At 39.0% G+C, this 25,745-nt stretch overlaps 1 protein-coding gene across 3 annotated transcripts; it reads left to right on the top strand.

The window, feature by feature from the left end:
• Window positions 1–11,946: 11,946 nt before the first annotated feature.
• Window positions 11,947–23,114, top strand: csf2rb (colony stimulating factor 2 receptor subunit beta). Of its 3 annotated transcripts, none has more exons than XM_042007905.1 (15): window positions 11,947–12,075; window positions 13,592–13,781; window positions 14,550–14,667; window positions 14,847–15,022; window positions 15,108–15,262; window positions 15,344–15,488; window positions 15,715–15,847; window positions 15,945–16,099; window positions 17,152–17,279; window positions 17,454–17,637; window positions 17,795–17,891; window positions 18,653–18,719; window positions 18,813–18,892; window positions 19,062–19,218; window positions 20,712–23,114. In XM_042007905.1, exons 2-15 carry the CDS (start codon window positions 13,682–13,684, stop codon window positions 21,108–21,110), a joined length of 2,094 nt encoding a protein of 697 aa, XP_041863839.1. In that variant the 5' UTR covers window positions 11,947–12,075; window positions 13,592–13,681; the 3' UTR covers window positions 21,111–23,114. The 3 variants fall into 3 exon arrangements, with proteins under 3 accessions (XP_041863839.1, XP_041863851.1, XP_041863844.1); XM_042007917.1 differs by having other exon boundaries at window positions 11,980–12,075; window positions 13,677–13,781; XM_042007910.1 differs by having other exon boundaries at window positions 11,981–12,075; window positions 13,560–13,781.
• Window positions 23,115–25,745: the final 2,631 nt, after the last annotated feature.

Genomic DNA, 25,745 nt, shown 5'->3' with positions numbered 1-25,745 from the left:
AGATGTGTGGAGAGTAGAGGAGGACAAGCCTGGGGAGAAATGCACTCAGGGATGAAGGGAAGAAGGTTGGGGGTGGGTGGGGGGGAGGAAGAAAGAAGGTTGAATGGAGGATGATGATATTGTGGAAATCCACTGACTTGTCCTGCTCCTTTCAGAAGGTTTAAGAAGTGTGATGGGTTGCACATGAATGCATCATCCCAGAGCATAACGCAACCTGAAACCTCCTTAATGAATTAGGGATTACGAAACAACAGGCCTGCGAGCAGACGAGTGTCCAGAGGAAGACCCCCGCACACCGGTGTGACTTGTGTTTTGTTTTGGCTTTTCTGGCAGATATTTCTATTTATTTTGGTTGATTTTGCTTCTTTTCAGGTTGTTTATTTCTAATCATTTTCCATCTGTTTGTTTATTTAGGACATTTTCTTCTCTTGTATTTTGTTTGTTTGTTGCATATTAATAATTAATTGTATTTCTTTGTTTTTAAAAGTTTTGTGTTTGTCTTTTTTGCTTTTCCTTTGTGGTCAGTTTGTGTTTCTTTAAAGACATTTTGTTTCAATTGTTTTTGTTAGTTTTTTTTGTTTGTTTGTTATATTGTTTGTTTATTTAATATTCATGCAGCCCCCTTTGCTTGTTTACTTTTTTTTTTGTAATAGTGTGGCTATTTTTGTTGGGTGCCTTTGTGCCTATGAACCCCACGGCCTACCTGAGTATTGTTGCAGACCATGTCTGTCCCTTTATGACCTCAGTGTAGATGCTACTTCCAGCAGGATAATGCACCATGTCACAAAGCTCCAGTTGGTTTCTTAAACATGATGCTGAGTTCGCTGCATTCCAACGGCCTCCACAGTCACCAGATCTCAGTCCAGTAGAGCAGCTTTGGGATGTGGTAGAACGGGAGATTCTCATCATGGATGCAGCCGACAAACCTGCAGCAACTGTGTGATGCTGTCATGTCAACATGGAGCTAAATCTCTGAGGAATGTTTCCAACACCTTGTAGAATCTGTGACACCAACATTTAAGGCAGCTCTGAAGGGAAAGGCCGGTCTAACCTGGTACTAGCAAGGTGGACTTAATAGTGATCAGTGAGTATAGTTTGGAAAGAAGTGCAGGTTTCAAATCACAGGTTGTCTCATTTCAGCAGGATCTGCAGGATTTAACTGGAGCCACTGATAAAACAAATTTAATGCATTTCCCATTTATGTGTTCTGTGTCAGAGGTCTGGGTCAGCTGCAGTATTCTTAAGCTCATTTTTGTCAAGGTGAGTATTTATTTGCTCAAGGGCACTTCAGCAGAGTGGAAGCTTGCCAGAGCTTAATCCCCAAAGTTACTGTGTCCCTTAAAAAAAGGCTTCACTTAGCTGTTCAAATACATTGCAGACATTTTGATGATGGATCAACCGTGCAGAGAATCAAAATAATGCAAATATGGAAAGGCTCTCGTGTATGTGTTATTTTCCACACGGGTAATGCTACACTGTGAAATTCATGCATGTGAGACAATATCACAGAAAAGTGTTTAATCTGTGTATGCATGGATTTTGTAAACTAGATGGACTGTAAAGCAGGAGTGGCAGGAGACTCAGTGCTGGCACAGTTCCAGCTCTGAAGGATTTTCCCTTAGAAGCTGCTGAATTTATGTTGACCGAGAGCTGCAAATTTAACATCCGAAGAAAAACTGGCTGCATAAGCACCACAGCTGTACTGCATTCTGATTTAAAAGCATTTTTAAGAGTAATTTTCAGTTCATTCAGTTCAACTAAAACTTCAAGGTGATTTCTTGTCTTGTTTTTTCCATTTTATCAGCTTCATTTGACATAAATGGCTCAGCTGTGACATAAAATCAAGTTTGTGTTTATGTCACATGATAAATACGTCACAAAATGAACAAGACAAGATAAAAAAAAAAACATGTGAAGTCCAGCTGTGTTATCCCCACATTAAACAACACTACTTTCTAATTATTTTAATGCACTCTCGTTGGACAAGGTTACTCATTTAATGACAGTCCAGTTATCGATGCTCCCTTTTTTTTCTCAGCTCTTGTCATCCCCACAAACTAAATATTGATCTAATTAATTCACATTACATTCTCATTAGCCTCCGAGTATTTCATTTTACAGTAGCAGGACATGCAGCGTGAGAGCAGCACTGTTTGCAGCAACAACATATTGGCCTCATCATTTAAATCATAACCTGTATCTAATGAGTATTTATAATTATTTTCCTTCAGATTCTGCTTCTACTTTAATTTACATTACGGTATAACTCAATGTAAACTGTCCCATGTGTGTCCAAAATGACCTGAATAAAAGATCTGTCTGGAAAAATGAAACTAAAACTAGCAGCTGCCACCTTTAGTTCACTCTCTCATGCATTGTTAACCAGGCAGGATTTACAGCAGCACATCATTTATCAGTAATAACCACAAACTGGGACGGCAGCTAAAGAGCAGCAGCTTCTCTGAAAAAGAGAAATGTACTTTCACCCATCTTAATACACCAGTACAGAAAGTAAACACTGTTCATCTTGTTTTAGCTCAGAATGAACCTGCATCCTGACACATCACATGCTAGCAATGTTACTTTGATTCTTCCAACCTACCTAAGTCACTTTCCAGTTCTGGTGCAATGCATTCAAATGGTTAGTCTGCAAAAAGGAAAAAAATCGTGTTTGTTCAAATATAATCTGACTTTTAAAAAAGTCAGTGGTGTGGTGTTGTTTATGCACTTTACCTGAACAAAATGCAGCTTAATAAGGAGAAAAGATTTAAAGCCTACTTAAAATTCTGCATTCCAGACTTGTTTGATGGCACATTGACATTCATTATGTGCATTTCTGGAATTGTGGAACCCAGCGGTGTCCCGAGGCTGAGAAACTGCACTTAACAACTTTTTCTTCCAGGATGCTGTGCGATGTTGCAGATGAATTTTACGCTCTGCATCACACGCTAGCAAGCGGATATAAACACACCAGCCACTTTGAATGCACAGCCTGGCTCATTCAAAACAGAAGCAAGAAGTGTTGTTAAAGGTAGGTTAAAGGAGCAATGGTAGGAAAGGGAGGAAGCGAAAAAAGGACGACACAGACTAAAAAGAACATTGGGAGGCAGAAGGAGGACTGCAGGAAACAGGAGATATAATATCGAGGCTGAGGCTGGGACATACTGGACTTGTTAATAAATCCAAACAACAAACTCCGGTTTGGTGCAACAATATGAGAGAAAAAGGACTTAGACGGTCAAAAGAATCAGAGCAATAAAAGTCCAACTTCCAGTTCCAGAAATTTTGCAGAACAGGCCAAGAGATAAACATTATAACTTCAGATTTTGATTTCTAGTGACAACATGTCTGGTTCGGGGGGGGGGGGGGGGTTGGCCTTCCTATCCTAATCCATACTCCTGACCATACTTCTACCAGTGGGTGGTGGTAATGCACCACGTTAACACTGCTTGCTAACTGGCAAAACAGAAAACTCCAAACAGGAACATGTGTGGGAGAAGTTTTTTTCTTTCATTTTTTTTCTTTCTGTTTTTGCTGTAAAGGTCATGTCCTTCAGCTGCTTCTGCAAGATGATTGAACTCTGTAATCCACATTTGTTTTAGCTGTTGGCAGGGCACCTGAGGTAAATGCTAAATGGTCTGTATTTATATAGCGCACACACACATTCACACACTGATGGTGGAAGCTGCCATGCAAGCAGGGAGGTAAGGGAGAGGTGGGGCTATGGTGTCATCGGTTTAAGGACAATATGTATGAGATGTTTTTCACGTTCATTCTCTTATACAGAAACTCTGGCTCCATGTGGACGAAACTTCCAGATTCTAAAAAAAAACATGACAAAAAATTAAAAAAACTGGATAAGCTTTGAACAAAAAAGCTGCTATCAGCAGACAGTAACTACAAGGCATGCATCCACTTAAGACTAATAAATATGAAAGGTTGCAAAGCTGATTCACCAAATTCAGATTAATTTGCTGACATCTAAACATCTGTTTTGATCCATAAGTTGAACGCTTCACTTTTTTCATTAAGTACATTTTTATATTCAACAAGTAAAAACTGGTGGTCTAGTCTAAAACATTTTTTTCTATTTTGAAATTCATTGTTTTGCATCAGGACTAAACAGGATGAGCGATGGCTTTTCAGTTGTAAAGGAAACAAAGGTTTCCTGCTGCTTCAGACGCAGTCATGTGCAACATGTAAATCATGAAAGGTAGTACAGCTAATTTCCATGTGACGATTAGAAAATAAAAAAATCCTCATGCATTTCAGGACCATTTTATTCATTTATGTTCATAACTCATTTTAATTAAATGTGTGTTTGTGAATCAGAAAAATTAATATCTTTACAAATGCTGACAAGTGAAGCACTCTGGATCTTTTTCTAACTCATGTCACAAAGACAGAGATGATTATAAAGATGCAGATCTAATTTCCTTAAATTTAGGGAAACATACTACACTTTTGGTTTCGTACTTATAAGGATATGTTAACCCCTTCATACACCCCAAACCACTTCTGGTGTTATTTATTATAAAGAAATAAATTTAAAGTAATAAATCCCAGACACTATTAAAACTGCAGCTGAAAGCACAAGGAAACCAATTCTTAGCCCTGAAATGGTATTTCAAGTAAGGTTGTTTTAAAACATCAGAGGTTGAAAACAGACCCGAACTTGAAGGTTTTTGGCTTGAATCATGTTAGGAGTGTTTCGTGAAAAGCTGTTCCTCTGTGTTCTTCTTGTTTAAATGTTTTCCTAAATGTCTATAAAGACACAATCAATAAATGCACAAATCACTAATTTCTCATGGCTATTTTACATTATGCTTATGAGGAATGCTTTTTATGTGCAAGCTAAATCTGTGATACGTTAGAGTAAAAATATTGTGCATAATGATCTTTGGGAGCAAATATATTAACACGTCTCTAAAGGACAGAGAGTCATTTTAAACAAAAAGTCATTTTGAACATTGAGGAAGTGGCATCATTAATAAACTCTACAGCTGGGACTTAAAACTCGTTTAAGATGCTTTCCTGCTCTAAGGTAAGCAGCTGGAGTCATGTTATACATCTGAAACCTGCAGGACAAGGACACGGCCCTCAAGAGATCCCTGATGTTTAAATGTTGACCAGACAGAACTGTAGTTATAGTTGGTGACCAGTGGGGGGAACAGTTATGTTTAGAATAAGCTGCCATGAACGTTGTAATAGTCGGTCAAAAGTTTTAGAAAAACCCTTTTGTTCCCTAGAAGTGATTGTAAATAATAAGTTAGTTAGTTCAGTGATATCCAGTGAGGTAGGACACCCAAGTGTTTGAGTCTGTCTTGCATTATTTGGGAGTCATCATAGATGTGTGAACACAGGACAAAATCACACTCATGTATTTCTCAAGGAACTGAAGTCATATGTTTTATGAGTTCCTCATAATTTCTGAGAAACACATGATGCTTTTTGTTTCCTAGGAAAGTCTCAAGTGAAAACAGCTATTCTGATCTTTGCAGCTCGGCTAGGCTCACGCCAAATCCGCTGCGAAGCACCAAAACTGACAGTTCTGCATCACTGCTCAGCTGTGAGGTTGATTGTTTGTTTTTAGTATTCAAATGAGAATTGGGGGAAAGCAAGTGGTGGAAAATGAGGCAAATGGGGGACGTTTAATTCCCTAGAGTGGCTTGTGTGTGAGACTTCGAAGATCTCTATACTTTTGTTTGCTTGTTTTTTGTTTTTGACAGATTCACTTGTGTGGGAAAAAACAGAGAAAACATGTTGAAGACGACGTGTCAACAGCAATCAGTCGTACTCTATCGGCAGCACCAGCTTTGCTCAGACGGTTGTGAAAGTAATTTGTCTGCAGGAAGTCAGAGGGTTAAAAATAAAACAAGATAAGAGTCAGATGAACATTCTGAACAAGTGAAACAGAAATAGTAAAGCTGGTCTTAGTTCACTTATGTGTATTAAGATGTGTATCTTTTAACTGATGTTGGTATTTTATTATTCACACAAATATTGTCGTTTTGATATTATGAATTCAGATTTTTTTTTTTATTTATTGCTATGTAAATTGTCCAGACAGCTGTTGTAGAACGGTGTTTTCCTTGTAACTTTTACAGTTTAATGATAAATAATAATGATAAATTTAGTGTAATTTTAATTAAATGGTTGTATTATTCTTTGCATTTTGCTTTGATTGTTTGTTTGCTTTCTTAATTCCTTTTCACAACCCAAAATCATCAAGCTGGGATTTATGTGCGTCATACAGGAATCCAGCGAGATCTGTTAGATCCCATGAAAACGTGCAGTGAGGATTGTAACGGCGGCGTCGGCAGAGGGGACCACGTTCGGCTTTCGGAGTTCCCGGCGTTGGGTCATGTGAGAGAAGTTTCTCATTCGTGCTCGCGGAACAAACGTTGGGGAGATTCTCACTGCTGCTGCAAACTCAGGATTACTGTCATGTGCAAAATTGTTACTAAAGTGTGAAAGTTTTTCTTTCACTCGAGTGTTGAATATTAAATGTGTGAGTTGACTCAAATGGTGCAAAAACGTGAGTGATTGTGGAACCAAACATTTCTAGAGAAGATCTGACTCAGATTAGAAATAGTTCAGCCTGAATAACTGTCAGAATCGACGGGGAGTCTGGTTTATTTGCTTATTTTGGCTCTGTAGTTTTAGTTATTTATTTATTTGGGGGAGGGGGGAGCGGGGCTAAATTTGCTGTCAAAATGGGCTAAATTCTCATAGCTGCAGGGTGGATGCTTGTTTTTGTATTTTAATGAGGTGTAATGTTAAAATGTAAATAATTATTCACAGTAAATGAAATAAATATTTATTTTAGTTTAAAGTCATTGCCTGTGACATTTGGTGTCTTATTAAAAGAGAAATGTATACTTTCACACACAAACACACACAAAAGAAGTAGATAATAATTACAATTTTAAAATGAACATATTTTATTTATTTATTTATTTATTCATCATTTTCATGTTCAACCTAGTATTTAGTTCAATTATCTTTACTTTATTGTGTATTCACTTTAGGCCTGATTTGTTCTTTCTAGATACAAATTATTTATTAATTTAGTTTGTAGATTTTTTTAGTGCCTGAAGTTCATTAAATAAACTTAAACAAAAAAAAAAAAAAGAAAACAACAGGAATTTGCAATAAATAAAAATAGAAGTTTATACTCAATAACAAAAACAAAAACAAAACTCAAGAAGAAAATTTCTAATACATTTTCTTTTGTTCCAAAAGAAGGGGAATAGTTAGACGTAAGAAGTCAGAAGTAACCCCGTTTTACTATTTGTACAAGCTAAAATCAGACATGATAGCATCTGATTCTGGAAGTCGGCCTTTCCATCCTGGGTTATCAGCTAAATTCTCTGCTGGGTAACCTGCAGAACATCCTCATCATCAATTTCTTCAGCTTCTTCTTCATCCACAGAGAGGACAGGATATCTACTTTAAAAATATAAATAAATAAGGACACGCCATATTTTGACCCACTCTTGCACACACACTAACACACACATATGTTCATATTGAGTATGTGACTCCTCTGACTAACGCCTGAACTTTGATCCTAAGTGGAAAAGAGGACCCCGGGATTAGGTTTTTCTGGGATCATCTTCCTCACTGTCAGTCTCCTCGAACTGCTCAATTACTCTCATTCAACCCATAAAATGTTTCTGTATCCATTTCCTGAGAGAAATATTAGCTATAGGACAGCGATTATGGTGATGATGTAGCATTTCAGCACATCTCCGTCCACTGTAGCACAATGGTTCCAGAAAACAAAGTCTCCTTTTAACTCACATTATTAAGTTATGCTCCACTGAAAACATTTGAAAAGGGGAATTGGAATAAAATGTGGTTTGTTGCCTAAGAGCAGGATGGGAAGTTCTTATTTTAATTCTTTATAAATTTATCAATGTTTTAGAAACATTTCTAAGAAATTTTAGCCAGCTGACGTGGTCAGTAATTCCACTGAGGTTGCTGCGTTGAAATGATACTCAATTGGTATTAAGTAGCCAAGGTGTGCTAAGAAAGGCCCAGACCACTGCACCACCACCACCGTCCTGAACTGTTCATACAAGGCGGGCTGGATCCAGGCTGTCATGTTGTTACGGCGCTTGGCTTATCAGCCTGATGCTGTATCCGGAATAGCTGTGGAATTTCTGCTATATGAAGCTTGGCAGTGGGATTGTGCCACGACTCTGCATTCCTCCGTCCGGATTGGTTGCTTGATGTCCCAGAATCTCCCGAAGGGGCTGTGCATCATGGACCATGCTCCTATAAAAAGTTGCATGGACATTATTCCTGGCAGCTGTGTACCATGGGCACACAGTTCGCCGGTTTTGGGATTTCTCTTGTGCATTACACCCTGTGTGTGTTCGTAGTTGGTTATGGTTTATTGTAAGAGCTTTCTCTGGACTGTATTCTGGCTGTAGAGAAAAGACACTGTCGTCCGTATGAGAAGTTTTGGTTTACACGTAGGTAATGTGGATGTAGTGGCACTCTCATTAGAAGTTTTCTGTTTGTTTAAGAGCTTTATGTTTTGTTTGTAGAATACTGTGAAAGTTCCAGCACTTTAACAGTCTGGCTGACATTTATTGTTTTGTGTTGTCTGTATAAATTGCTAACCTGAACGTTACCAGAAAAATGACACTTTTTGTTATATTTCTTTTGTTTGCCGGAAATGGTAAATTTTTGTTAGTAGGACAATTTTTGTTATTTAGAACCTGAACCTGCTTCGTGTTTTATTTTAGAGGAAATTGTATTTGATTTGGTTTATAATAAATATTTTATTTATACATTTAAATTTGTCTCCGGGCCAGGTTTGTTATTGACCCTTTTCACCCCCAGACACAAAGGGGTCATAACACACCTGAAATCAGGACTCATCAGACCAGGCGACTTTTTCCATCTTCTATTGTCCAGTGTTGGTGAGTGTGTGTAAATTATAGCCTCAGTTTCCTGTTCTTAGCTGACAGGAGTGACACTGATGTGGTCTTCTGCTGCTGTCGCCCATCTGCTTCAAGGCTGGACATGTTGTGTGTTCAGAGATGCTGTCCTGCATATCTTGGTTGGAACCAGTGAGTAATTGTTCCCTTTTTATCACCTCCAACCAGTCTGCCCATTCTTCTCTGACCTCTGACATCAGAAAGGTATTTTATTTCCAAACAGCTGCTTCAGACCCTTCTGTGGGGCACCAACAGCCTTTTTATTAAATCCCATTTCCTCCTCCTTCTGATGCTCAGTTTAAACTTCAGCAAGTTGTCGTGACCATGTCGACATGACTAAATGCAGTGACTGGCTGATGTGTGTGAACTGTATGAGTGTTACAGTCTGTCCTGCCACTCCTTCAGCACTCCCCTGTCCTGCCACTCCTCCAGTCACTCCTCACTTCCCTGATCCTCCACACCTGTTCCTCATCCGCTCATCATAATCAAGCCAACCTGTCACACCTGTCTTCCACTGTGTCCCTAGTCCTCATATACTCCAGCACCACAGGCACTCCCTGTCTGACCTTAAACTACACACCTAACGGACTCACTCCCTCACCGTTCCTGACTTCCTCAACCCCCGGTGCCTTCTCCAGTACTGGTGCTAGTATCAGAAATCAGAATCAGAAATACTTTATTAATCCCTTGCAGGGAAATTCATGTTTTCAGTACAACCCATCCAAGACTAGACAAAACAGCATATAACACAACAGGAACAGGCAGACTGACGGAGCAGCCGTTTCTACAGCGCTCCTTGTCTTAGATATAGGTGAAAGGTAACATTAGGGGAGTAAGATGTAGCTGGAGAGGATAAAAAAAAGGCATCTCCACACTGGGCCTAAGGGCCCATTATTGAGATACAAAAAACACTCCTCAGTACATAAAGAACAAAACTCATACAATCACAACATCAGAAACACGTGGCGGGGGGGGGGGGGGGGGGGGTCTCCCATCACAGCAAGTCCGGACGCAGCTGACACGAGCGCAGTCCAGTCGACCCGCCGCCAGGGAGTGGAAGGAGCGGGGTAAGGAGCAGCCCCAGGCAGTGAATCACGGGGGGATGTATCTGTAGTGGTGTACTTGAGTGTGGTGCATGTATGTGTGTGCGTAGAAGTGAGCATATGAACTTTGCCCCAGTTCTCCCTCACAGTCTCTGCCACCTGATGATAGTGGGGCATCCTAGAGGGCTGATCCAGGTTGAAGTCCATCGCCCGTGAAGAGGGTGAGGGGAGGGTGGGGGACTGAGCGTCCATCAACAAAACATTCCAGGGAGCTTTCAACCAGCCGTCCAAGGCCAGCACAGGGAGCCGAATTTGATAACAGCATTTGTTTTGGTTCAGGCCAGAGCTGTTTCGTCTGCCTTGAGTCTCTACAGTGGTCCCACTGGCGACTCCAATCATCCGAATTTTAGGTCAATTTCCATGTTTCTTCTCCTGAGTGCTGAGTTATAATAAAGTATAGTACCTGCTCTTGTCTCCTTCAAGTCCTGTGTAACAATGAGTGTATGTTAAATTATGTTATTCTTAAATTCTTCATTTATTTTTACAATCTTTCACACCTCCCTGACATTTCTGACATGTTGCTAAGTAACCCAGTTAGTTTTTGTTGTGTCTTTGTCCCAGTATTACACAGCTTTTCCATCTTTTTGTAATTCCTGCTCACAGAAAGCAAATTAAGCATTTGTTTAAAAAGAAAAATCTTTTTAATAACTTTTACTGTCTCCATTTCAAATGTAGTATTTTATTGATTACTTTTACAGCACTCTGCCCCTGTTCTGTTTCTGACCCGTTAACACCTGTCCCACAGCCTTAGTCGGAGGTATTTTATCTAATCTAGTCAATAGACAGAAAATGATGAAGGATAAAGCTTTTTCAGTCCAAACCCTGAGGCTCTGCTCACTTTTAAGAAGCTTCTTAAAACATATTCATCTGAGAGCTCTTCACTGATTTGTAGTGACTTATTTCACTTTTTTTTTATTGATTTATTATAATTACTTATTTTGTTTCTTTTCCTGTTTCGTAAAGCATTTGGTTGCATTTAGTAAATAAAGATTTTTATTTTAAATATTATATTTTGCATTGAGTATTTGAAGCTTCTCGTCTTTTTTCAAAGCAAAATAGCTCACTGATTGTTTTTTTTTTTTTAGCCTGCTGACAAAATTGCTCATTTTACCACCAAAAAGATGTGACACTGTGCTTGCCGATAAGATGTGGGCGTACCACGTGCTCCAACACTGAATAAAAAGACTTTGAAGACGTCTCCATTACACCCACCTTCTTTTAGAGTTCTGCTTAAAGTCAATCTGAGGAAAATGTAAAACACCTGAAAGTAGCAGTTTTGGTAAGACGGCTGAATGGACGGTAACTAACTACAAAACTAGACTTCAGTTACAACGTTAGGTCATGTGTAAAGTCATTAGGATGTGAATAATTGTTGTATCCTGAGCAGGATTCAAACAGGCAGAGGTTTCGGTTGCATATGGGTGAGCCACATAAAGGAAATTTGTTCATTTTCTCTTATCTCGAGGCTTGTGGTTGGTGGTTTGCTGATAATATTTGTATTCAGCTTAAACATCTTGATCAGGGCTTGTCACAAAGCAAAATATTTAAGCCTACAGCTGGGTTTCTTCGTATAGTCTATCACTTCATTAAATTCTGAGTTAGTATCCATGTTCATTCCAAATTATTATCTCAAATTACATAGAAATGCAAAGAATAAAAATGTTTGTCACGACTGCCTCTGCATACAATGGCAAATATGTATTTCTTAATTTTACAATCTCTTATTTCAGCCCTAAACAAAATAAATCCTTGTCTCAGACTACACATTGCTTATTTTGACCTTTTTAACTGAACGTTTACGCGGCCGTCTGGTGGTGTCTGGAACTTAAAACAGCTGATTATGCACTAGTGAAAATGACTTGATGACTGACTGACTGTGGAGAAAAGAGGAAACTGAAGTTGTCACACAGGAAACTCCCACTGTGTTCTCGTCAGTGTTCATGAGGTACGGTCTGACAAGAAGGACGCAATGCCAGCAGACGGACAAAGGAAACGCTGCCATCACTAAAGCAGCATAGGTAAGTGGGCGTTGTGTACCTTAGCTTTAAAAAGCTTGTTTAACATCATTATAAGGCTGCTTTATATTTAAATATATATCAACAAAGGGTTGACTCTACTATAACATGATGATAGAAAGCTTTGAGTTTCCATTACTTGCTTCCATTGGTAGAGGTCTACATGTTGATGTGAATTATGATGTAAGATTTTAGGATGCTTAAACTGTGTGTGGAAATGTTGACAACATCAGTTAAAGATGCCAAAGAAAATATATGTTTACAATCATCCCTCCATCGTCTACACTGGTTCTTCCCTTAAGGGCTGTGGGGAAGCTGGAGCCTTTCCCAGCATTTAGCAGGTGAGAGGCAGACAGGTCAGCAGTCCTTCGCAGAGTTTACAGTCTAACTGAATCATTAATTCAATCTGACAGTAAACATATTCATATTTTTGTTTTGTTTTTATTTTTTACCTGGCTGATGGTTTCAGGTCAGTGTCTGCATCAGCCCACATTAAAGTCAACAACAGCTTGACGTGGTTATTTAGTTTCAGAGGTAGAGCTGGATTCCCATATTGTCCTAGTGGGGTTTCCCCCGACCGGCTACTGTAAACAGCAGCTAAAAAAAAAAAGAGAGAGAAAAGTCAAGCCTGAAAGACCCTTAAAATCCCCCCTTTACCAGACTTAAACCACAAACATTTTTTGTTTCGTTTTCCTCCTTTTATACTTTTCATTTTAATTTTTCCTTTTTGTTATAACTTAAATGTGTTAAAAAAAAATTTTTTTCTTGATATTTTCAGAGATATGATTTATTTTACATTAATTCGGTTGATAAAAGCGGTTTTAAGAAAATGTTATTGTTGAACAAGTATCAGGCCAGACAAACGGGAACTAAATCAGTAAATGAAGACGTCACTGAATAAAAAGAAATGAAGTTATGTGTAAAAATGGGATATTTCTATGAATAATAAGCAGAAACAAAATTTGAAATTAAAAAAAGACATTTTTAAGCTTTTGTTTTGCTAAAAAAAAAAGCCAATAAATAAATCAGACATTAACACAAGATGAAAAAAAATATATTTTTAAACTGTATATGTTGACGAGAACAGTGATATTAGATTTAACTCTAAAATGCTCTATGATCTATTAAAATGAGGTAAAACTGAGTGTATTGTCATCATCTCGTGTGTTTTGGGCGACAGAAGCAGCTTGAGGTTTCCTTTATAAAATTTACTCGTGAGAATTGCTTTAATGCTTTTGTAAAAAGGATTTAAATAGAACTCTAAATAAACACAGTGTAGTTTATTTTGTGATGTGGTTGCGTGCGCTACCCAGGGCACAATTCTTCTGTAGTTTGTTTTTAATCAGATGTGAGAGAGGGGGCTAGGAGGAAGGCAGATGTGTGGTGACATCCCACAAAAAGCATATAGTCAAAGCGGAAGAATGTTTTTGGTGTGGTCATGAGTCATTTCTTCATTATTTCTAGTAAATGAGGTATTTTTCTTTCAGACACATGCATACTTTTTACCTCTGATCTTCAGGCTTTCAGATGAAGCTACACAGCTGAGTGACTTTCCAGGGATCTGCTAAGAAGCAAAGCAGCCTTTCGCCCCTCTCTCTTCACAGGGGTGATGGCTCTCTTTTGGGTTCTGCTTTGGTCGGTGCTCCCTGATCCGGCTCTCTTCTCTGATTTGAATCATTGTGTCGATGAGAGCAGCAGCTCACAGGGCGGTGAGTATTCACATGGATCAACCCTTTGAGAGACAACTTTGTGAACGCATATTCTGCCCTTCTAAAATAATGTGAGGCATTGCTATGGTCAGTGTCTTTTATTCCTTTATAACACATCTCACTTCTATCTTTTACACTAAAACATTTAGACTTTCTAACAGCAGGGCAGCAATAACAAGGTCTTAGCAAACAATCATTTTCATGTAAAACATGTTGGTGTCTAAAGGGCGAGGACCTGGCTATTTTAGTCAAGAGCTGTCTTTCATATGAAAGTGGAAGTTAAGAAGTCTTTAATGCGCTCTTCTCATAGATGTTTGAACAAGATTATTTTGAGATACGAACAGTTACTCTTACCACATAAATGACAAAAAGGTCTACACAAGTTGTGGAGTTTAAAGATTAAATTGCTCAACACTTCAATAAAAATGTTCTTCACACATTAAAGACTGTGGAAATTATAATGATAAGTGTAATATTGTGCAAAAGTGACCAATTGTTTCTTTAAATTTAGCCTCCAAGCAGTCAGACAGTTTTTCTGTGGGTCATTTGCTCATTTTTTTTTTCTTCTTCTTCCTTGCAAAGCCACATTTATTCTTCATTTAAAAAAAAAACTGACTCAGATAACAACCCAGTATTGTGTCTACACTCTACCAAATGGCTTTACAAACTCTGTGTCCATTTATGTCCACACCATCAAAGAATAACTTCACCTTTTTCCAGTTTTTCCTAGCAGTTAGACCTAAAAGTGTTTTCTCTCTCTTTATCCAGTATCAACCTTGCTGGAGTCCTTACAGTGTTACAACGATTACCAGTCCCACGTCCACTGCCAGTGGAAGAAGTATGGAAACACAACAATGCAGCTCTGGTTCAAGACAAATAGTGGCAGGTAAAGGAAAACAGTGTGTGTGTGTGTGTGTGTGTGTGTGTGTGTGTGTGTGTGTGTGTGTGTGTGTGTGTGAGTGTGTGTGTGGTGGTGGTGGTGGCGGTGGGGTGGGGGGGTGGGGGGATTTTCAAAGGAGAAATGAGTTTTAAGCCTAAAAGCTGTGTGTGTGTGTGTTTCCTCAGTGAGCCGTGTGCACCCTCTGATGCTGCAAATACAGCTGAACACGGAAATCTCCACTGCAGATATGACACTGTTGCATTCGGCATTGCTACCCGCCACACTGTGTTCTTCCTCAACAACAGCACAACGAGCCTTTGCTCATCAACCCAAAACAAGTCCGTGGATCTTCTTCAGCTCTGTGAGTTTAACTGAATGTTAAACAAAGTTCATGTGAGTGTAAAATAAAACTTCATAACACTGTTGTTTTTGTATGTGCTGCACAGTGAGAGCACGTCCGCCTGTAAATTTGTCCTCACACGAGACGGGGGACGGAGGCCAGAGGCTGCAGTGGTCCAGCCCGTACCCTTCCTCCTCCTCCCTGAATAAAAACTTTACCTACCAGCTGAGCTACAGGAAACAGGCAGAGGACAGCTGGACTGTAAGCACCACCTGCATTTGATGCTGAATTACATTCTGTCAGCCAGGACTCACAGCATGCCCCACTTCACTTTCCCTGCAGGTCCAGGATGTCACAAACACCAGTCTGAAACTTGAGAGGCAACTGTTGCTTCCAGGCTGCAGGTATGAAGCCAGGGTGAGGGCACGGGCCAGTGTGGGCCAGTGGAGCAGCTGGAGTCCTCTGGTGACTTGGCAAACTAAAGACGGTGAGTCAAAGAACGCAGTCCCTCTTGAAAATGAAGCAATTTGGCTTACTGAAGTAGTTTTATTGCTTTTCTAAATGACCCTGCTTCTTATCTTCCCTCCTCACATTTCTAATCTTCTCCGCCTGTCCAGTTTTAAGGGAGCTGAAAAAAAAACAAAAAAAACTGGAGCTTTGCAGCTGTTGTTGTTACTAAACTCTCTTTTTTTTCTCTTTCTCTTTGGCACCAGATTTTGGGCAGGTTCCCACTTTGCATTGTGTACTGGAAGGAGAGAGGGAGGTGATGTGTAGCTGGGAGGTGAGCAGAGAGCTGGCTCAGCTCATCACCTACCAGCTGGCATGTCGACACAAGCAGACTGCGCTGTGAGTTGAGCATGACGCTGGAGATGTGTGGTGTTTCGATGTGGAAAATTAATCTTTACAGTGATCTTCCTACTAATCTCGTCATCCTTCTTTTTAGGTCTGAGAGATGCTGCGATAAGCCAGAAGTTAGCATAGACCTCAATGGGATGGTGGTACGGTACAGCTGTTTGCTAAAAGTCACACACGCTGAACATCTGCAGCTAAATCTCCAACCGAAACACAGCACCAAGACTTTTAAAGCCTACCAACACAGTGAGTAGACAGTGTACACACAGTAAACTGTTGCTCTTAGTAAAGAAAGCATATCTTGGCAAATTTAAAACACGTACAGAGGTGATGAAACTACAGTGAGCTGTGCAGTTACCAAGTATATGCAACGTGATTAAGCAGCTCCTCCTAGTGTTTGAGTTTAACTAATGCATTCATTTTGAAGAGAAGAGCCTAGTGTTTAACCTGTAGTATGTATACTGTATTGTCTTTGGAATAAAATTATTTTTCTTTGAAGAATTAAGTTGATGCAGCAGCAAAAAGAAGTTAGAGAATTAAAAATTAAAAACTGTGTTGTTTTTATTCCCTTTAGCTTAATAAACATGTTAACGTATAAAAAATACTGTGCATGGACATTAAGAGAGTTGTGCATAAATAATAAAAACCCTCTGCAATGCTTTAAGAAACCGATAACATTATAAAGGACGTTTCTGTTTGAGGTGGTGTACTTATTATTTCCCATACGGCTTTTGCTTCTTGGCTTACCACCTGTTAAAAATGGTGAACAGGTGTAACTGTTTTGTTGTTCATCTGAGGTCAACCACCAAGCCAGGTGGGAGCAGCGTACTCCACAATCTGCCACTAGATGGAAAAAAAGGATGTGCTAACACAGCAGCTAATTCTACCAGCTTTGTTATGCTAGAAACCAAAACTGTGGATATTTTAGTTGACTGTCAAATTCAGAAGGTGTCCAGCTTCCTCATGCCAATGCCCAGACTATCCAGACCGATATCCAGCTGAGGCAGTGTCTCATTCAGTGGATCACCAACATGCACATGCAAGGCATTAGCCCCTCCAATATATGCTAACGCATCTTGAACACCCAGTTAGAATAAATACTTGCTTTCTTATTGCTCAGTTATCTGTCCAGGCTTTTAATTAATTAAATAAGTGGTTTGCTTTGGGATGGAAATAAAAACTCTGTAGACAGGACACACTATGAGTAATGACATTAATCTGTAAATCTGTAATTCGGCAACAAAATATTACATTTTTTATTCATTTTCACAGCTGAAAGCTCTTTTCTCTTTTCACAGTCCAGCCGTACCCTCCACAGCAGGTACAAGTGAAGAAAAGGGGCAATAACTGGATCGTCAAATGGACTGAACCAGCTTCAGATCTCAGACTGTATTATCAAGTCTGTTATCACAGGACACAAGACCAGGTATGAAACTTTTAGGTGGGTTTTTTCCCCCTGTTTTAACTATAAGATGAGTTGAGGTGATTTGAGGGGAAAGAACATGTAAAAGTCAGAGTTACATTGAGGCTCAGTGTTAAACTCTCAGGTCCTGAAAACAGACACAAGCGTTGATGGTTTCTATATCTTTTTCTCCGCCAGGGATCTTATAGACTACTAAACATTTCAGAGGGTGTTACATCCATGATAATCCTGGGAACATCCCTTACCCCACTCCAGGACTACCAGGTCAAAGTCAGGTCACTAGTAGTCCCTGGAGAGGGCTCTCGCTATGAAGGAATTCCTTCAAAGTGGACCGATCCCGTGAAATGGACCTCAAATAAAGGTGTGTACAGGATGAAAATGCTTACATATAAAATTCATGTTTTCACATGCAGATTTCTTTTCTTTAAATGAGGCTCTAAAGAAAACATAAAATATGAGGTTGACATGAATAACTATCACAATAACTTCTGTTCCTCCTGTTTATTGCCTCCTGGCAGCAACCTGGTCACCATCCACCCTGATCTACATCCTCATTAGCGCGCTTGTGGCCGCAGTCTTCCTGACACTTTACTGCACTTTTCCAGCTTGTCGAAGGTACTTTTTCTCATCTATATGTGTCAGATCACATGAGCACTTTTATGCATGGTTTATTTAAAAAAAGGATAATATTTCTAGGAGTAGGAGTAAAGTTTCCCTCAAATATATTTTCTTTGGTTTTCCAGATATTTTCACTCTTTTACATGAGCAATGTCATTTGGTAAATCCTCAGCCCTGTCAGCATCTGGTCCTGCTTCACCCTTAAAATCCCTCATTATCTTCATCTCTACTGCTTCTATCTTCTAATCCTTCTTTTTCTCACTGCTATTCATGATCCACTACCATGGAGGCCAATATAGCTTACAATGCACTGGAATTCTGGTAAATGGAGACACTTGATCTGTGAAAAACATTACGTCACTGAACTTTACCCACCACTGAAGAATAGTTATTATTTCTACTTAAAATAAACTATATATCTATAAAGTTTAATATTTATGAGATTCATTAAAGGTTACTTAATCGCATGTCTGACTTGGCATCAGCCATTTTGGTTTTGAGAATTTTAAGGAGCCTTTTGCTAACTGGTTAGTGGGTTGTAGTTCATGAGAAGTCATGTTAGTGTTCGCTGTAGTTTGCTGTCAGTAGTACCATCCAAACCTTTTAGTTTAAAAAAAATGGCTTTGTTAGTGATCACTATGCATTAACTGGTTTTAGTCTTGTTTAACTGTACGATAGCTTTGCAATACTTCTTTTAGATTATATTTTTAAAGTGTATTTTTCATCTGAATTGATGAATAATTATTTTTAATAATTAGGAAGGTTGTGCTGTGGATGGACTCAGTTCCTTCTCCAGGCAAAAGCAAGATCCTGTCTGACATTAAGGTAAGACTGGATTATTCTGAACAATGAGATGTTTCTACCTCTTCATGTGTGGTTTAATTATTTTATTTTTTATCATGTGTTGTTGTGATCCAGTCCGCCAGCTGTCAGACCTTCATACAGAATGAGAAGACCTTCATTTGCAAAGTTCAACACCTTGACAGCATGTCTGCATGGTATTATTTTATCTATTTCACACATCTTGAAAAAGAACTGCAATTTGTTTTTCAACACAACTTAAAACAGTTTAGGAAATGTTCATCTGACTGCCTGAAGCTGCAGCGTCTCTGGCTGGAAGCAGTGAATGAGACGTGAATGAAATTGATGTTCTGTCTTCCACTGCAGTTCCTCAGAGGCTCTGCTGTGGCCATCCAAGGACACCGAAAGCAAGTGTGGGGATCAGGATGAGGGATGCTGGGGCTGTGATAACCTGCCCTCCCCCGCTGAGAAGGTCTCTGACACATCTTCTCTGAGCTTCAGTGGACCATACATCTTCTGTCAGGTCAGCTACTCACAGCCACAGGGTCATTTGAAGCTTTCTCAGATGTTTGGAGGGAATTACAAAAGAACTCCAAAACCTTTCAGTTTCAGTTTAGTATTTATAAAATTCTAATACAGCCGTCATTAATCTCTAAAACTCATCTGTGTTGCTTGTTGTTGCTCGTTGTTTTTTTTGTTTTTTTTTGTACACTACCGTTCAAAAGTTTGGGGTCACTTCCCTATTGAATCCCATGACAAAGTGACCCCAAACTTTTGAACAATAGTGTACGAATTTAAGTCAATTAAATTGTCTTTGGTATGACTACAACTTTCTCCTTGTTCAATGGATCTGTTAGCCAAAGTTACAAGAAGAAGTTAGCCAGCAGCTAAAATGGGCCACCAGGGGCTAGTGGTTGCTACGTTACCAATACCAAATACAATCTATATTGCTGATACTGTTACTTATACTAGGACTTTTTTTTATTAAAAAAAATTTGACTGAATTAATTAATTACACAGCCAGTATAGTCTATACTGATACTAATCCTAATACGTTTTTACTCAGGAAATCCTATACTAATTAAATAAAGGGCCAGCAATGGTAATACCAGTACTTTTTTCTTAGAAACTTCATACCAGTTAAATACAGGGCCAGTATTGCTTATGCTGCAGCGTCATTACGCAATTATCAATCAATACCAATACCAACATCCATCCATCCATCCATCCATCCATTTTCTTGCCACTTATCGGGTCGGGTCACGGGGGCAGCTGCGTAAATAGGGAAGCCCAGACTTCCCTCTCCTCTGCAAGATTTTCCAGCTCATCTGGAGGGATCCTGAGGCGTTCCCAGGCCAGAGACATGTAATCCCTCTAGTATGTCCTTACTCATGAACTAGACCCTGAGATATCTGAACTCCATCACTTGGGGTTGGACCATTAGCATCAGTACTATTGGTACTTTGAATTGATCTGCTCACCACTGGTGGCTGCTTGGTCAGTCTGGCTTCTGATTACAGCAGCATGTAGCTAACAGACTGCTCTGCCTCTGGAACAACGTGCCGCTATTAATTTGAGTCATGATCCATTGTTAGGTGAGCATGCTCAGTTAAGGCTTGTGCGTGTGTTTCTTTTTCTTTTTCTTTTTTTCTTTTTTTTTAAATAAATAAAATAAAAATAAAATGTTTATTTTTCCACCATAAATCTGGTTTCCAAAATCTGCTCAAACTTGACTTTTTGTTAGTTTGTTTGTTTATTTTTTATTATTATTATTTTCCTTTCCTTGAAATTTTGTTTGATGTAAGTGAAAGATATCATGGTATGGGAAAGCACCTTAGTGATCCTAGAGGACCACAGAGGCCATCAAATAAATAAACAGAAAAATAATTTCTAATTAAATGATTAAATAAATAATACAAACAAACAGGCTACATCTTCAACATGGACAAAGTTTTCAGAGATGATTAACAAATCAAACGCTCTTGTTAATCAGTTTGAACTGTTTCTCTCCGGCAGGCATCAGACCAAACGCCCAGGTCAGGGAAAGTCCACGGTGAGGAGAAAGACAAAGAAACTCAGCCCAACGTCTCCACACCTCCTTCCCTTGTACCTGCCCCTCTTTACAGTGACAATTATGTGCGTCTTCCCAGCTCGAGGTCCATGCAGGATCTCACATCTCAGTGCAATAACAGCACCAGCCTGCCATGGTATAACGATGCTGAGCACAGCCAAGTCAGCCCAAATTCCACAATGTGGCCCATTCAGTCAAGCAACCACTCCAGCCTCCGCGAGCTCACTATCCAGGATCAACCTCCAGAGTACACTTCAGAAACTTTTAGCCCCTGGCCTCAGATGAGCAACGTTCAGGCCTCAGGGTACTGCCACCTTCCCACAGCCTTCATAACCACAAAATAACCAGCAACATGCAAGAGACAAGCCTTTTACAATGGACAAAGCCGGATTTCTGAGGACATGCAATTTGCAATTTCTTTCTTAAAATTATTTTTCCATAAGCTTTAAACTTTATTTCAAATGGCTTATTTTACACACATTTTAAGGCATTTTTAAAACCTTTATTGAGTCGTATTTGACTTAAGATCAGTGAGCCAAGCTTAATGCAGGTATGATAGGTCACATTCTTGAGAGCAAAATAATTTATGCTAGGATCCAACCCCTGCTGAAATTTGCAAAAAAGACGCAAAGTTTACCTTTGGACAGGTGTTCTGTCAGAGCACTAACGCAGACAGACAGACACACAGACAGACAGCTATGCTTTCTCACAAACAGTATAATTATCTCTGGTATAGAAACTCACTTTAAAACTTTACATATCTATATATATATATATATATATATATATATATATATATATATATATATACTACCGTTCAAAAGTTTGGGGTCACTTTGCCATGGGATTCAATAGGGAAGTGACACCAAACTTTTGAATGGTATTGTGTATATATATATATATATATATATATATATATATATATATGTATATATATACATATATATATATATATGTGCAAGATATATACATAAGCAAGAGCAGCGTTGGTGCTGCTGCTGGTGGTTGAGCCAAAGAAAATACAGAGTGTGAGTATCTGCTTTGTGTTGAAGTGAAACTAAGTGTTGTATAATGATATAATTGTCCTGTGCCACTGTTGCCTGTGTTGTGTCTTTGCTATTTATCCTTTCTGGCATCCAGATAAGAATGTTGTCACATGTATTGTCAGAGTGATGGAGCAGAGGCCATTTCCTGCTCAGTGTCTCTGTAGCAGCTTCATGAATTAAAGGGGGGGTACTTTGCTGAAATAAATAATTTTATTGGGTAGACCTGTTCAAATGCTTGTTAACAGGAATAGCCAGTCAGTTACAAATATTGTAACTCAAAGTGATTTGCAGAAACAACAGAAAAAGAGAAGAACCAAAAAAAAAAAGTATTTTTGTGTCAATCTTTTTCTCTCACTTTCTCACACATACACACATATAAACACACACACACACGGAAATCAGAAATCAAGCCTTCATATACATATATTTATTTGGCTGATTCTCACTTTTAAAGAAACCAATTGGTTTTGTATTGTACATCGTTGGAAAACCTGATTGGTCACCTTTACGTTGGCGTATACATTGAAAGGATCAGACTTCTGTTGAACGGGCAACACAGCTAATTGTGTGGCTAAATCCTTGGAATATTCTACTTAATGCTGAGCACAGTAGCCCCAGTAGGGGTCAGTGTTTAAAAGCCTGTGGCTATTCTACTTTGTATCAGAGAAGGTACAGTGTATAGTACTGTAGGTTAAACATCAGGCTTTTCACTTTAAAGTAAATGCAGCTTTACAGTCAAACACTAGATGGAGCTGCTTAGTCTCTTGGTACCTAGTTAGCCACTGTACTGTGCACAGCTCTCTGAGGTTTCATCACCCCCTCATGTGGTTTTAATCTGACAAGATATGCTGTTTTTACTCAGAGCAGCAGTTTACTGTGTGTATCCTGTCTACTCACTGTGTTGGTGGGTTTTAAAAGTCTTGGCGTTATGCTTTCGTTGGAGATTAAGCTGCAGATGTTCAGTGTTTGTGAGCATGCAGTTGTGTCGTATCACTGTCCCACTCAGGTCTGTGCTAGTTTTTGGGTTCTTAAAGGAAAGGAGGGATGGTGATAACTGATGAACCTTTTTCAGTTTGAAATGTGATGCATCACCAGCTTTGTGCTAAACTCACAGTTAAATGTGCCAGCTGGTGGGTGATGAGTTGAGCCAGCTCTCTGCTCAACCAGCTGCACGTCTGAGCAGAGCCACAGAACCGCATGTTTGGATGTACAGGATGGTGTTTGTTCCTTCACTGACCAGAGCTGAGAATATATTCAAACCCCTCTGAAATGAGAACTTGTCAGCTACTCATTCAGTGCGATACCTCCTCGGCACTCGACACTCCTCATTTATTAAAAGTGTGTGTTAAGTCAGTGTAATGTAAGAAACACACACAGGGTTAAGTTGTGTGTCTCTTCTGTGTCGTCACAAGCTGCACTGAGAACTGATCTTTCCCACATTGGGGGGATATTTAGTGGAAATCCAAGCATGGATGAGTCTTGCTGAAGGGGGCATATGTAGTCATTTGTGGCCGTCATTTATTAGTTTGGACTGGATCTCTAATAAATTTCAGAATCTTAACAGCTTTTTTTCAGCTTGAGAGTTTGTCTTTTTCTAATAGCACAAGTTTGGAGACTTAAGTCACCATGTAATGATGTACTGTATAAACATTAACACAATGACAGATGATTTGCTCTAATCTGACTTTTTAATGTTGTTTTTAACAAGGTAATTTCACTGAATAATCTTTTCACAGCAGTTCACTCAGATTCACATGTAACCACAGATTTAAGTTTCATATTAAAATTAAGTCTATTTTTTACACCCTCCTAAGATTCCTGTCTCTGTAGCATTTAAGGTGACTGTGAATTGTGTAAACTTTGCTTCATGGGAAGATTGTCTACATTTGCTGACAGCCATGTTCATTGTGGTGATGTACAGTATGCATGTTTGCCCAAAGGTGTGTGATTTGGAACCTTGTTGTCAGTGTTGTAGCCTAAGTGTTACTGAACATTTATGTGCAGCATGCGGTTTAAATAGTGATTTGCTGATACTGTTGGGTTTCTTGTGCTGTTTGGTGAGATGGCTAAGGGGCCAGGGTATCATAGTTTAGTACTTCAAGTTTACACACATGATTTCATATGCAGTAAATTGTTATCCCGTTTTTTTGGATGATCATTTTTTAGAAGTATACTGACAAATCAGATTTGGACAGCATGCTGATGACGAGTGGAACTGTGTTTTTTTAGTTGTGTGCCTTAGATTTAAAGGCAAACCATCCCTGAGAGCATCAGATTTTCCACGTCACAGGACAGCTTCCACTCTGCTCCCATTCAGGTTAATCTTCCACAGTATAACATTTAGGGCAATCTGGTAATAATAACAGCTTGTATCTTTTTATGACTGTAAAATTACATTTAAAATAAGAACAGTTTAATTGTTATTACCTTAAAATGAACTATTTCTGGCCACGTCACCCTGATGCAACATTAGGTTACAACAGGAACTTAGAAAGGCAAATAGTGGCTCTAGGGCACATTTTTGCAACCAGTGCAGTTTGGGGTGGAAGTTAGGGCATTCAGCTCATTGCAGTTTGCAGTTTGTGCCACTAGATGTCCCCACATCCAACTCCCTGGACATTTAAGTTTATTCGAGGTTTTGGGGCTTTTTTTTTTTTTTTTTTAAGCTCTCTGGGGGGGAAGGGGGGGGGGGTCATTCAGTTCATAGTTTTTGCAATATTGTTTTGTAGATTTCTGTTTTTTTGTCCTTTCTTTTCGTTTCATGCTTACAGAGTTAAGATTTCCAAGTGTTTTCATGTAATTTAATGAATAATTAAAGTTTTTATGTTATTTTTTTAATTGTTGAGCTAAAAAAAAAAGAAGAAAATTTCTGTTTGACAGATTATTTCTTTGTTATAACAATGCTCCTTGGAAATAAGTCTCATACTTTTGAAAAACTTTTTATTTCTTAAATGGTGCCACATTTTTAAAGAAAAAGCATTTGTGGGATGAGCAGCAGAGTCGAGTATATGGGCTGCACAACTAGAAAAACTAGCTAAATCTTCTCTGCTAGTGCTAAACATCTGCAGAACTGTGCATTGGCTTTTTACATTACTGCTAGCATCCTGTGTATTTTTCTGTCATGCATTCTGTTTCTGTCACTTTCTCAATGGAAACAGGAATCTTTTCAACACAGGAGTGACATTTGAACTTTCAAAGTGTTACAATAAATATACCTTTTGATATCTGACTCCCAAGAACATATAGTTTTGTTGAAACTGTCTTTACTGATGAACTCTTGCCCAAGCTGAACCTAATCTTACTTTAACCTTCAGGTTCAATGACTTACATCGTCTTGCTTTTTGGTTTTGTAAACAGATTTCAGTCCCAACAATGTGAAGAATTCTTGAAGGACACACAGTTTCATTGAATTATCAAATTTATTGCTACATTTATCTTCTCATTTGTTAGGCTTTGCAGGGTTTTTGTAGAGTTTTCATGCTTTCTTGGTTTCTGGAAGCAGGTGTAACCTGCATACATGTATGTCATAAATATATTTTGCTTTAGTGATCAGGCTTCGTGTTGGACCGTCTCGTTTGTCTCACCAGAAAGAACACAATGCTGGAATTCCAGGCATGCTGATATCAGCTTCCTGTCTTTGAGCCGGTTGCAAGGTACAGCATCCTGTCTGATGAGACTGAAGAACACTTTGACACGAGCTCTCGTGAGTCACGATGCCCACCAAGAAGCTTCATTTACTTTGCCATGACAGTGGAAGCGGAAGGTGGGAAGAATGTGATTTGATGTTTTCCAAATACTCAGTCACATTCCTTGGCCTCATTGTCACATCAGAGGGCTTATGTTCCTTGATTGGTGAGTGAGTGAGAGCCGTTTTCATCTTTTTGCATCCGTTAAAGTAAAAGACAAAGGAGGATGGACTTAATGGACAGACCA

This window comes from Melanotaenia boesemani, chromosome 2 (assembly GCF_017639745.1).
Source record: "Melanotaenia boesemani isolate fMelBoe1 chromosome 2, fMelBoe1.pri, whole genome shotgun sequence".
NCBI lineage: Eukaryota > Metazoa > Chordata > Actinopteri > Atheriniformes > Melanotaeniidae > Melanotaenia > Melanotaenia boesemani.
This window is presented reverse-complemented; position numbering and strand designations above follow the sequence as displayed.